The following is a 13,665-nucleotide window of genomic DNA, read 5'->3' as shown; positions in this document are numbered from 1 at the left end:
TGACAGCTCATTTGTCTGACTTAACAGCAGTGACTGTTCCAGTGTGGTCACAGGAATTGTAACTGCCTCAGCAGTGACAAATTCATGTATTTTTGACAGTAGGCTATTTACAGACCACTGGAAACAGGAAATAGTACAGAAGAAAAGTCAGGGGTAACAGTTTTCAGATCAGTCTAAATCTTTAGGTTTTGCCAAAACTGGAGCATAATTCACATGTTGAAACCTTTCTCTGCTTGTTGGTGGTCCAGTCTATTAATAAAAGTAATAGACCATTATGTTACGGTACTGTAAATCCTACCTTTGGATGTCAAAGGGCATATATCTGGGGTTTGGTTAACTTCTGCTTCCCTCACTTCAAGTGAGAAAGGAGTTCACAGACTTGTTTGCTAGACTGTTGCAAGTATTATGTTCATTAATTTTTTTTGTCTTGTAGCTACCTTAAGTGTCCTTTGCTGCAAACTGCAGACTGGTAAGTAAACATTTCTAAAACCAGAACAACAGACTATTCCTCTCATTTGAACACCACAATACATCTCTGTTGAGGTCATTATCTTTAAGGGTACAAATGTGTATCTGTACTGTGGTTTTATCTTTTTCTACATCAGTTTCAATCTTCTAGGCTTAAATATTTTTAGTTCTCTAATAATCGTGGTAAACTGAATTTCAGCCTTTACAGGTATAGAAGTTTGCTGTTCTTACCTTCAACTCTGCAGTTTCTTCCTGTCTCTGAACAGAAACTTCTCAACCTTCTGTTCTCTGTACCCTTTGGACTCCCTCCTAAAGCAAATAATTATGTATCTGATTTTGTTCTGATTAAGTGTGCATTAGTGTATTTACCATGGCATTTTTTCATTAAAACCAAATTTAATAGAGAAGCACAATTGCCAATGATGTGAGGTTATGGTGTGGAATGGATTTATGTTTACATTTCATTGATACTCCTCTATCAGGCTTATCTTGTGTTTCAACAGTTGTATACTATTACTTCAGCACTTCTAGGCTTAGTGCTACCTTAGCTGTTAATTGAAAGAAAAAGAAATATTTAACTGAAAAAGAAAATAATGTAATGAATATAGGTACTAAGAAAAATGACAAATGAAAGGAGAAATAATTTTGTTGACAAAGATGTCTGCTACTTAGTAATCAGTGAAATTCAAATCAGTATGAGGAGGAACCAGAAACTATTGCGTTCGTAATTCTGGGCAACTTCACTGACTTGTTTAAAAAAAAAAAAACAAACACAAAACTTAATAGTCCCACTGAAGCTTTAGACTTGGTCCTTTGGAAGGAGGAGGTGATGGGATACTCCCTGTGCTGATGCATAACAGTAATACTTTGCATACCCTACTTATCTAGTGCTTCCTAATCGGTGTGAAAACTGAAGATCTGAATATTGCCTTGCCCTGTAAGGAAGCATTTGAAAAGGAGATGGGCATTCTGAAATGAGTTTAAATCTTCTGTACCTGAGTTACTGTACTGAAAAAATGCGCAAATGCTGAAGTGACACTGATGATCAGCTTGCTTAGTCTGAGTTAAGCGAGTAGCAAAAGGTGACATAGATGAAAAATATATTAAATGTTATGGATGCTTCTGAACCGTTCTAAGATTTTTTCTTTTGCTAATAATAGTGTCGTCTTAAAGGAAATGCACAACAGACTAAAGATTTTTGGAGCAGCTTGAGGGGTTCAGACAGGAAGCAATCTGTTCCTGGGCACAGTGATAATGAAGGGACTGTGTGCTGAGGGAATCAGTGTAATTTGGTCAGTGTGAAAGGCTAGAAAACATGCACAAATGGGGAGTAAGGGAATCTTTTAGGTGAAACAGCAAATAGGAGTAAGTGGGCAGTCATGCCATATGCTCTGCAGTCTAGACATTTCCTTTCCTCTTGCAAGCTGAAAGTCTGACAAAGCCTTTCATATAAAACAACAGGAAGAGAGAAGTTACCAAACCAAAATAGAAACTGAAGGAAAGGCAGGCAAACACATATTCTGAACCTTTTGTATTGCTGCTGCCTGGCTAATTATTGGTGATAATAGAAGCTTTATTTCACATCTGGTTAATGCTTTAATATCACTGTTTAAAATTTTCTGGTAGCATAGGCTAGCTCTGTTTGGTTATGCCAAATGCATCAAGCTGTTGTTCTGCAAACCACTTGTTTTCCACTCATGGCAGAATCCTTCTTGTTTTCTGTGCACTCAGGATTCAACTTACAAAATAAGTATTTTGTTGTAAGTTTGACTACTTACTGTTCCTAAAATTAGCTTACATAGGCATCTTCTGTCTCTTTCATGACAGTGCAGAATTAGGCAATGCAGGTATCTGGTATTTTTGCATCTGTGGGATGCTTCTAGGACATGGAATTCAAATCTGGATGCGTACAGACTACTGAGTTTACTTGGGTACACAAAGAATACTTGAACTTTTGTGATCAGTGCTATTCTTTGCTATTGTGGTCTCTAGTCCTTGAGAGCCAAAGGGCAATCTGCATATGCAATAGAGAAGCACTTGGCGGCCTTGATCCTTGCATGGTTATATTACAGTGCTGAAGTTTCAGGTACTACTTTAGTGTTTAGTTGTTCAGTGGATATACTGTTGAAAACTGCAGAAGTTAGTGTTGGTTTTGTGTATGTTAAAAAACAACATGAATAAGGGTTGCATTATAGTTTCTAAAGCTTCTAAAGTAAACCTTGCAGAGGTCTGGGGTTCCAGCCTCATCTGGCTTTTTCTGTATTTTGTTTGGGAATACTCTGTTCCTACCTTACCTCTAGTTTTGTGGGGGTTTTGGTTTGTTTGGTTTGTTTGGTTGTTGTTTCTGAACCATCCTTTTTTTCTTAAACTCCCCATTCAGCAGGAGTAAACTCTGCCATCTCTTTAGAAAACAGCTCTTGAGGCATACTGAGATGTAAATAATTATTGGGAATGTCTTTGATGTCTAGAATTGCTCCAGTGATGCCTCAGAGTATCTGCCTATGGGATTAACACTGCCGCCTACTCACTGCAGAGGAGAAGCTTGCCTATGCTTCTAGAGGAATTAATTCCTGCAAACCTCACAGCTGTCAACACAAGCTCTCACACTAGCTTGGCAGCAGACATTCTTTTTGGCTCTAAGCATGTTTCTGGGATAGTGTTTGTCCAGGCCCCAGATCTGCTACTTCTGTGGAGGTAGTTTCAGTTCACTGAAGGAGAGGGAAGCAAAAAGGTAAGGGGATCTGGTGCCAATATTCTTCCTGTTTTTTTGTTGCTTTACTATCTATAACTTTCTTGCCACTTGCTTTTTTTTTGTGTGTTTGAATTAAAGCTAATCCCTCCATGTGCTTTCTGGTCTTGGAAGATTTGTCAAACTTGCACCTAAAAGTGTTAACTGAACTTTTGTTATACTAAGCTATTTTAATATCCATCAGAAGACAAACCATCTCACTTGCTACAGCATCAGCATGCTTGCTGTTGCCTATTTGGTTCTTCCTTGCCTGTAGTGTTATGGCCTGATATATTTATTTGGGGTTTTTTTTGTTGATTTTCTTCAGAAAGCTTACAGTTGCTTCCGGTTATCAATAGTAAAGAGAAAATAAAACATATATTTGCACCTTGATCTTGAGCTAGAATGAATGTTTATGTTTAGAAAGTAAATTAATTAAAAGAAAGTGAAGAAAAGGAAAAATAAGCACCAGTGCAGAAGTGGCTGTGGGTGACTGCCTGTGTTTAAACAAAGCTTCCAACAAAAAGGATTTTATGAATTCTGTAAGTGCGCAATATAGGATGTTATCTGAAGTAAGCTGTTTGCTTGGTCAGGGATATCAATACCTGACTTTAAATGTTAGCAGAGAGAAACAAAGGGAAGTGTAGAGCAGGAAGAATTTATGACGAATTCCCAGAAGACAAGTTTAATCAGGGTTATTATATACTTTTACACAACGACTAGGTACAATGAGGTAGATGAGAGTTACCCAAAACACAGATATTTGCTGTAACTTAAAGGGTGACCTTTGTTAGGGAAATAGCTTTGCTCAAAGATAAATTTACTGTATAAATTAGCCATTATGGCTAAGTAGATAGTAAATCACAAATATATTAATATATCATTTTTTACCTTGTGCTAAAAGAACCCGCACCCTTCAAGGAAGTGGAGGGTGGCCACACTATTCCTGATACAAGCCAGGATGCTGTTGGCTGCCTTGGCCACCTGGGCACACTGCTGGCTCACATTCAGCCGGCTGTTGACCAGCACCCCCAGGTCCTTCTCTGATGGGCAGCTTTCCAGCCACTCTTCCCCAAGCCTGTAGTGTTGCATGGGGTTGTTGTGACCCAGCTGCACGACCTGGCACTTGGCCTTGTTGAACCCCATCCAGTTGGCCTCAGTCCATCGATCCAGCCTGTCCAGATCCCTCTGCAGAGCCTTCCTACGCTTGAACAGATCAACACTCCTGCTCAAAGTTCTTACCCTGAGTTAGCAGAGAAGTTTTGTTTGTTCTAAAAGAATGTACCAGACATGGAGATATTTACTATTTGATGTTGAATTGCTGCTGAAACCATTTTTAAATTTTCTATGTGCCTATCAGGTTAGCATAAAGCTTTAACCTCTGTTGTAACAAATGTTTGTGCAGGTTGGAGTTTCCCACTGGGACCAGCAATCCTATCACTTTATTTGCTCTTTTTTAAATAAATAAACACCCAGGTATACGTTGGGTATTTCTGTTTGAGACCTTTTCTTGCAGTAGTTGAGGTTTTTGCCTATAATGTTTGCTGTGAAATCACCGTGGCATTTTTAAAAATCAGCATGTTACAACCAAGTTAATTTTAAAATGTCTAACAAAATTGCAATGGCACACCTTTTCAAGCCAGTTATTTCATTTTCTCATCCTATTTAAATAAATGTTTTAAAGATCTGTGTGATTGCAGTCATAACTTCACCTAAATGTAGCCTGGTGCTGTGGAATTGCTTCAGATGTTCTTTGTATAATGCTAATTCTCCACCAGAGACCTCGAATTTATAAAGGTGAGAGTGTTTACTGACAAAATTATTGAATATTTTTTTTGGTAGTTCAAAGGCAACTGAATTAATCTGTCAGCATTATAGGTAGTGAAAAGCTGTTCGATCCGTGGAAGGTGGCTGGCTTTAATGTGAGAAGGTGGGAAGAATACATGCGGGTGAAATATAGAAGTTCACAAATCTTTCTTTCAGCTTTTAGAAACTTAAGCAAACATGTTGGATGATTGTTTTGTTAATCTAAAAGGCCAGATACACTACTGGATATGGCAATTATATTACCAAGAGATCTTCTCACAAAAATCTCTTTTCTGTGGGGAGGGAAAGAGAGAGGAAGGTGTTAGAAAAATGTAGGTTTGCGCACCATTAACTACATAAGCATCCCTTTCCCTGTGTTACAGATGGAGAAGTGGGGTGCAGAGGGGTTAACTGGTTTAATGGCTCTGCCTAGGAGCACAATCAGTTCTCCTCAGAGGATTACAGGATAAAGAATACCAGAGCTATTTATTTTAGTACATTTGATTTTATTTAAGGATATTTTTTATGGCTAATGGTGGAAGTTAAAGCAATGCAAAAGCAGCAGCCAGATGTTAAGGTGAGCAGTGCAGCAGGTGCCAGGAGCAGATGGCCTGCCAGGTGCTGTGTAGAAAAGCAAATGAATTACAGTTTCAGCTCTGCTTGTACTAGGACTTGGAGTCACCGTTGTCAACAAGCAGCCCTGGGGTCACTTTTGCGAACAGACTGTAGAAGGAGAATGGAAAGATACACTACCCCCGTTTCTTTAAGATGCTCTGTCACAGAGCTGCCCGGAGTGCCTTGCGGGAGGCCGCTTCCCGCATGGTGCCTCTGAGAAGCCGGCGGGTTGGGGCGCTGTGGAGAGGAGGGGGGAGGGTGGGGCTGCGCCCCTCCGCCCTTCAACGCCGGCCGCTCCCTCCGCTCAGCCCCGCCTAGGCGCCGCGCCCGCCACGCCCCCCCAGGTGCGCCCCTCGCCCCAGCAGGCCGTTCCCCCGCAGTGCTCCCCCCTTCCTCGCGCACCCCGCCCCAGCGGGCCGCCTAGCCCTTCCCACCGCTCGTTACCTCGCGCGCCTCCGCCTCTCGTCAGGGGGCCTCAGGAGCGCCTCCACCTCCTACCGCGCCCTCCGTCCCGCAGACAGATCCCTCCGCCAGCGCGGGAACGGCGCCACTTCCCTTCTCGCCTCATGACGCAGGTCTCCTGCCCCTCCCGCTGTCCCCGAGGCGCCGCCGGCGGGACTCGCCGCCGGACGGTGTTGGCGAGGGTCTCCGCGGCTTCCCCTCAGAGTCCCTTGCCGTAGAGGGCCCTGTGGCGCAGGTACTCCTCCAGGCACAGGATGGCGGCGTCGTCCACCACGGGGTCGAACTTGTTGGCCAAGAGGTGGTGCTGCTGGAGCATCCAGGGCACGTCGCCCACCCCGTAGATGCAGACGGAGCGCTGGTGCTGGCCGGTGCAGGGCGGGTAGGGCGCGCCCTTGCTGGGGTCGCCCTCCAGGTACTGCCACTTGACCAGGCGGGGTAGGGCGTTCATGTCCGAGAGCTGGAACTTGTCATTCTGGGGCAGGGAGCCTGGCACGCCAGGCATGCGGTTGAGGGTGGCCCAGATGTGCTCGTCAGGGCTGTAGGTGTCCTTGGCCCACTCAAAGAACTGCAGTGTTGTGGGGTTCTCAAAGATGTACTGCACGAAGGCCCGTGTGACTGCGATGTACGCATTGCCTGTGAACATGGGGGAGTTGTGGGGTGGCGGCAGTTTCTCTGTGGCTGTCCGGGAGATGAACTGCCCCACTATGTGGTGATACTGCCAGCGTGCCCGCTTGGAGGCCGAGGGCTTCTCTGACTCCATGCTGTTCCGGCCCCGCAGCGCCTTCAGGGCGCTGACTATCTCAGCGTTGGTCTTGATGGGGAAATCGGTGCCGCAGGTGTTGAGGAGATAGTGCCATGGCATGGGGCTCTGCAACAGGTCCTGCATGCAGTTGAGGTCGGCCTGCAGCCGGGACCAGGAGGCATAGACCACGTTTTCCAGGCGGCTAGCCACAAAGATATTGGGGAAGCAGGCTACGATGGCCCGCACGGCCTCCTGGAAGATAGCCGGGGACTTCCTGTCAACGTGGATGCAGTAGACGTTCTGGGGGGTGTAGAGGGACCTCAGGAGCCGCTCGAACATCTCGATGTTGTTGTGGATGACCATGGAGTAGGCAATGGGGAACTCTGCCTCCTCCTGGCTCAGCGGGAACTCGATGAACTGCCGCGTCTCCTTGAAGCTCCTGCAGTCCTTCGTCATGTTCAGGTACCCATCGGGCGTTAGGGAAACCTTTCGGTTCGCAACCTCCAGGTTACTGAGCTGGGCCTCCTGGACGGCTTTCACATCCCCGCGGACAACCCCAGAGCAGTTGATCCTCCGGCCGGGGGAGAGCTCCAGCGTCTGGTAGAGGTGCTGGCGGCAGCGGGGGTGTGCGGCGGCCTCCGGGCGGGCGTCGGGGCAGGGGCGTGTGGCGCTGCGCAGCGCTAGGGCGGCGGCCAGCAGCAGGGAGCCGAGCAGCAGCGCGCAGCGCCGCCGCGCCTGCGGGGGGTTCGCGGGGTACAGGCGCATGCTTCCCTCGTTCCCTCTCTGGCGCGCCGCCACGCCACGTGCGGCCCGCGGGACCCCCCCGCCTGCGGCCCCCTCGCCTCCTGGGGGGGCTTTGTGGGGGGACGCTGGAACTGGTGCTGCGTGGAGGGTGACTTGGCAGCCTGGGTGCCTCCTTCCCGGGTAGCGGTGAAATAGTGCCAGGGCGACCTCAGCGCAACTGCAGGTGAACAACAGGTGAGTAAAAGGGAGTCTCCTCCCTCCCCGTGGCGTGATTGCGTTTGGTTTTATCAGCGCTGGAGGCGGTTGTGTGTCTTGTTTGAAAGCAGGTATCTTACCCCGTCCAGTGTGTACCGCAAGGAAAATTTCTCTAGAATGCAAACCCGTGTGATACACTTTTGAAAAAGACTTTACTAGATGATGTTGGGCTCTAACCTGCTTTTCCAGTGTTCAGATCGTTCCAATTCAGAGGTCAAGAGAGTGACAGCGATAGCACTGGAGCCTAGAAGCCCAGCTGCAGCAAGGTTTCTGCTGGCCTGGAGTGTTTTGAACTTTAGCGAAGGGTGATTGCAGAAAGGTGTTGGATAACTTGGCAGAGTGGAATCTCTGCTTCTGTGGTGGAAGCAGAGGGTGAAGGCAGAGGCCACTTTTAAAAATAATTTGCCACAAAGCCTCCACTTGAAGGAACAAGAGGATATTGGTGGAGAGTGTGAGGACTTCCTGTATGCACCTATGTGTGCTTCCTGGCTAAGTATCACTTAATAGAAAAAGGCGCAATACTGCAAGTGACTAACATATGCTTTGTGCTGTGATGAACAAAGTAATATACCTGAGGTTTTGCAGTCATCCTGAACAACTTTGTGGTTTGAACCAAACATGGTATTTGGTACTATGTTTGTAAAAAAGGGCCAGCTTCAATGATGAGTCAACTTTTCTAAGATAGGTTTTCTAAGATACAAAAAAGGTGTATTTCTTTTAATTTTTTTTCTTTCTCCAGATGTATCAAGGAACCAAACCCACAGAACCTGCAGCTGGACTGAGGACAACTGATATAAGTGTAATTCTGCACAGAGACTAGCAGTTACTTCCTCAATTTGAAAACTTGAGATCATTTGTTGAATTATTAGGTTTACTCAATTCAGTAAATAGTTGTCTTAGACATCTGTGGTCCAGAAATTCTAATGGGCATTATTAAAGGCAGTAATGTGGTACATATAGTATTTCCCATATGGACAGCTGTCAGTTTGTTTGTGCTAAGTACCAATGTGAACGTGCTTCTGAGAAACAGGAGGAAAAAAGGCTTGGGGAATGTAAACAAGATGCTAGATGGGCCAGCTGCTTTCTTGCTGCAAGGAAGACATTTGTCCCATTTATACATGTACTTTGCTCCTAAAATTTGTCTCTAAGGTACGTTCAGCTTGCACGAGAGAGCTCGTTCACCTGAACAATTTCAAAGCACCTGAGGAAAGGTCCTTTCCAAGACGCTCTTGGAATAGGACAGTAATAATCCTTGTGGTGCATCTTCTGCATTTCCAAGCAGCTCTTCCCCTCCAGGTCACTTCTGCTAGACTGTATCCCTGCAGTATTGTATGGAGGGATGGCAAGTTCTTGCAGTCTTGGGATTTTCTTTAGAAAAAGCAATGTCTTTATATTGATCCTCTACTCTGATTTCAGTATGCAGATATCCTCTTTCATGCAGCCACTGCTTGTGGACTAGGAAAACAAGAACACATTTTATACTTTGTTTAGCATTGTAAACAATTGTTTCTACTTGGAGGTTGTGGCTGCCCTATATGTGTTGTGCCTTGTAACGGTGTGGTAGAAGACATCCTCACATTCTTAATCCCACAGGAAATGCTGAAAACATGACGACTCCACAGGAGAGCCCTTAAATGGGCTACAGTTTTTTTTCCAGTCATGTGCATTTTTTGAGTAATTTTCAAAAATTATGGTACTTCAGAAATGCAGTGGTGTTTTTCCCAAAGGTGTTTTTCAGGAAGTTCAGGAAAAGAAACTGTAAGTCTATAATGACATTTTTACCATCTGTAATTCTTTTTTAAGAGTCAACAATTGCTAAGTCTAACCTGAGACTTGAAAAACGTGCTTTCAGTGTTCTCAGCTATACTCTTAAAGCCAACAGTGTATTCCATCTCTGAACAATGCCAAAAGCTAAAAAAAAAAACCCAACACAACCCCCACTCCAAAACAGTGTGTGAAATGACAGCAGATTGTTGCTGTATTTCATTTTTTGCTGGTCAGTGGCTGAAGTCACATGCACAGACAGATAGAGAGTAGGTTGTAGGAGTAATAAAATTATTTTTTGAAAAGTTATCTTTGTTGATAACTTTATCTGACAGTAAATGCTTTTTCAAGGAAAGCTCAATACTGAGTAAGAAAAGAAATTATTTTGGATTAATTTGTCAACATTCTGTAAATTTAGTCACAGGTTCATCAACATGAAACTTCTTTGGAAGAAGTCTGTCACTTAGCATTAACGTCTTGAACTTGCTCAGTGCAAGAAACTTGAAACTTTTGAAGGTTTCTATGGTTAGCAGCATGGCCATAAGACCACACATCATCTACTCTGTGGTACATAGCTCTTCATATATAGGCTCTTAAGTTTAAAAAAATGTGCAGCAAACCCAAGTAGTCTGAAGTGCTTATGCCTCTACAGACTGAAATATCTTCCTTGCCTACTTTCAGGGTGAATTTTTAAAACTGTCTCCTTTGGAAAGTATGAAATGTAAATGTCTAGCTAAACACTTAGCTGAAAGTCTGAAAAACCTCCATGATAGTTATTAGTTGATCACTTAGTTGATCACACTATATGTACTGACCACCCTCTCTGAATGACTTTTTTGTTACTTGGCACACCAGTTTTTCCTGTGCGTTGGTATTATTCATGCATTCTCTTAAGAGCAAGTGGTGATCCACATGATCAACACAGGTAAATATTTGCTTTATTCTCTGCTAAGCAGGTCTGCTGCATAACTACAGCAGATAAGCTGTGGTTGTGATTGCAAACTTTACAATTTCTGTGAAGCTTGGTATCTGTCTTGTCTGATATGAATAGTATCTATTACAGACAAGATATATACATCTAAAAAACTTCATGAAAATGAATTTGTGTCCTTAGTGGTGGTTTAGATAAATAGTTGATATTTCAGTTATGTAACAGAATTCAGATGCTAACATCTTATCATACATCTCTCCATGAAAATGGAATTAATTAAAAATAATTAACAGCATGCTTTTGGCAAAGCTGCGTTTTTTTTCCATGAGAGAAATGTTAGCCTACACAAAATAATTTGTTGGTCAAGTCCAAGACTTGAGAACTTGTTTTCATACTAAATAGGGATTAAAAACTGTTAATATTGATATTTGTATGTGTAACTGTAACTTGCAAAATACTTTCAACTGTGGGCTCAGATCATTGGCTTTGACTTTGTTTAATGATACAGGTCCCATTGAATACAGAAGTGACTCTGTTTAAAAGTAAATGTATAACAACTGTCTTACAATAAGGATACGATACAAGCACTATCTAAAGGGTAACCAGCAACCACTCGATCACTTACATAAAGAGATCAATAGCCTAGAGATAAGACGGTAGATTACAATGTAAGAGGAGGATGATTTAATCATATTTAGATAATAATCTTGCAGAATGCTGTCTGTGAGAAGTTACATAATGTAAGATTCTTGTGGTATGCTTTTTGCAGAAACATACAGCAGGCCACAACCCTCTAAATTGTTTATATTTGAAATGGTGAATGAATGGCATAGAGAGGAATTCAGGTGCTTGGCAGTGATAGCCATGGCTTAAAGATCAGTGTACTGTCATAAGACAGACTGGTGTTTCTATTAATTTCCAGAATTTACCTGTTGATATCAAAGAATGAGGAGTTCTTCATTAATGTGAAGACTCTCAGTTAAAACAATTTTGATAAGTCTAGGTGCCACACCTCTCTAGTGCCTTTTTGTACCTGCTTCCATTTTAATAAGCCATAACAAGTCAGAGGTTCCTGCTTTTTTAGCTTTCCTCTTAAGGGATAAAAGGAGTCATCACAAGGTAACCTGTTACCTACTTGCCTAATATGCACAATTTTTAGATTGTGTTTCAGATAAATGTATTGGAGAGTGGAGAAGAAACTTACTCTTCTTGTTTCTCCAATGGGGAAAAAAATACTTTGTTTGCTGATGGTGCCACACCTGGTAGAAATTTAGATTGTGATGGCAAATCGCATAGTCTCAAGTGGGTTCAGCTCATAGAAGGAATAGGGTTTTCCCTGGGAAAGTAGCATTAATAAAGAGGGACAAACAGACTTCACTTGGAGGAATCAGTCTGAAGTGGTGGTTACTAAAATGTGTAATGAAAGGCGCTTTATATATATAGATATACTCTCTGCTTCTTTAGCATGACTTCTAAGAAGTATATGGAAGTAGTAAGTTTTGTTAACCTAATGTGATAGACATCTGAGACCAGGCTTGTACATGCTACAAAAATAACTTGCATGTTATACTCTATTGCTTGAGCGGGCACAGAATTTTGTTTTAAGCTTCTTGGTCACAAATGATTTGATAGGGTGTTTTTTTTTTAAAGTTAGAATCCGTGCATTCTATTACAGACCAGCCTGTAGAGATTTTGAAGGAGCCCAAGTCTAAGCTGTAATACCATGTTTAAGCTATCAGGGCATTGGTGTATTTATTGTTCTGCTGCTTTTGTATTTTATATCATCTCAGTTTTCAGAAGAGCGCCTTATTTCCTGATGTTTCATTTGGAGGCATAGTGTGCATTGTGATGTGGCTTCTCCTGTTTTGCCTAACTGCTTTGTAGGCGTTGTTAGCTAACAGCTGACTTATGTGTTCTCCAGGATGTTGATGTTAACAGGAGGAATTTTATATTCACAGCACAATGACTCTCACTTAACCTTTGTGTCTGGTAGTTGTTTGTCCTGTATGTGTCATCTAGATAGTAAAGCATTCAATAGAAGGGTGTGCATGAGGCATAATTGTAATCAGAAAGCAACGTACTTTGCCTCGAGAACTGTTCCAGTGTGAGTCATCTCTACAGGCCACAGTCTTTCAGGATAAACCTCCAATGTGGGTCCTGTGTGGGCTTCTCTCCACTGGCTGCAGCTTCCTTCAGGGCACCCCCCCACCCCTGCTACCTTTCACTGGCCTTGGTGTCTGCAAAATCGTTCCTTGTACTTTCTCTACCCCTCCAACTGCTGAGCAGGTGTTTTTTGGTTTGGTTTTTTTTTTGTTTGTTGCTCTGAATTTTTTTGTTTTGTTTTGTTTTTTAAACCCTTTCTGAAACACAGTCTCATAGAGGTGCTACCAGCGTCACTAATGGGCTCAGCTTTCTATGTCTGGCGTGGGGCACCTTCTGATCTCTTATCAGAGGCCCCCTCTAGCCTCCTTACAAAATCATTGCCATGTTAACACAGTATATGAACCTTTGCTTGTAAATTGATCCTCTTACACTAATTGCAGGGAGAGAGTGTGCAGAGGTGAGTGATAAGGGTGGAGACTTAAATAAGGAAAAAGCTGTGTATGATTTTTTTTTTTCCCTTGCTTTTGTCTTTCCCTTATTCCCTCTCCCACCCATGGAGACATATTTGCATTCTCTGTGAAAATGGCTGGTGGCTCTGGTCTTCTCAGTGTCCACTAGTATACTTTACAGCTATAAGATGATTTATGATATAGTTAATGTGTCACCAATATGTAGGTGATTATCTGGGTTTACTAATAACAGGTATCCTAAACGTATGGAGAATCAGCTTGCAGGTTCTCCAAAGTTACATGGGTTAGTTATGTGAGAAATACCCACTGGCATGAGGCCTGTAAAATTATTTTGCAGGCCTGCACCTAAAAATACTTAGGGCTGGCTCTGATCTTCCTGTAATTTTTGGTTATAGAATCATAGATTCATTAAACGAGTGATACTCTCACTGACTGCTACTTAAGCTACTTAATTTGCTGTTAAGTACATACCTTATGTTAAAATATAGTATTCTGTTGTGAAGACCTGCATTCCACTTTTTTCATATGTGTTCACATAGGGAATTTTCTTATTTATGTCAAGTAGAAACGGGTATTT

At 42.9% G+C, this 13,665-nt stretch overlaps 1 protein-coding gene across 1 annotated transcript; it reads right to left on the bottom strand.

The window, feature by feature from the left end:
* Positions 1-3,895: 3,895 nt before the first annotated feature.
* GCNT3 (glucosaminyl (N-acetyl) transferase 3, mucin type) lies at positions 3,896-7,375 on the bottom strand. Its single transcript, XM_064456616.1, has 2 exons — positions 6,062-7,375; positions 3,896-5,623 (listed from the first exon to the last, which is right to left on the bottom strand). The coding sequence occupies exon 1, from the start codon at positions 7,275-7,277 to the stop codon at positions 6,279-6,281; it is 999 nt and encodes a 332-aa protein (XP_064312686.1). The 5' UTR covers positions 7,278-7,375; the 3' UTR covers positions 3,896-5,623; positions 6,062-6,278.
* Positions 7,376-13,665: the final 6,290 nt, after the last annotated feature.

This window comes from Phalacrocorax carbo, chromosome 7, assembly GCF_963921805.1.
Source record: "Phalacrocorax carbo chromosome 7, bPhaCar2.1, whole genome shotgun sequence".
Classification (NCBI taxonomy): Eukaryota; Metazoa; Chordata; class Aves; order Suliformes; family Phalacrocoracidae; genus Phalacrocorax; species Phalacrocorax carbo.
The sequence above is the reverse complement of the archived record's forward strand: the minus strand, read 5'-3'. Positions and strand labels throughout refer to the sequence as shown.

Bases quoted from the DNA above. Each gene is read 5' to 3' on its own strand.
- GCNT3 (XM_064456616.1), bottom strand. From the start codon at position 7,277: ATGACGAAGGACTGCAGGAGCTTCAAGGAGACGCGGCAGTTCATCGAG.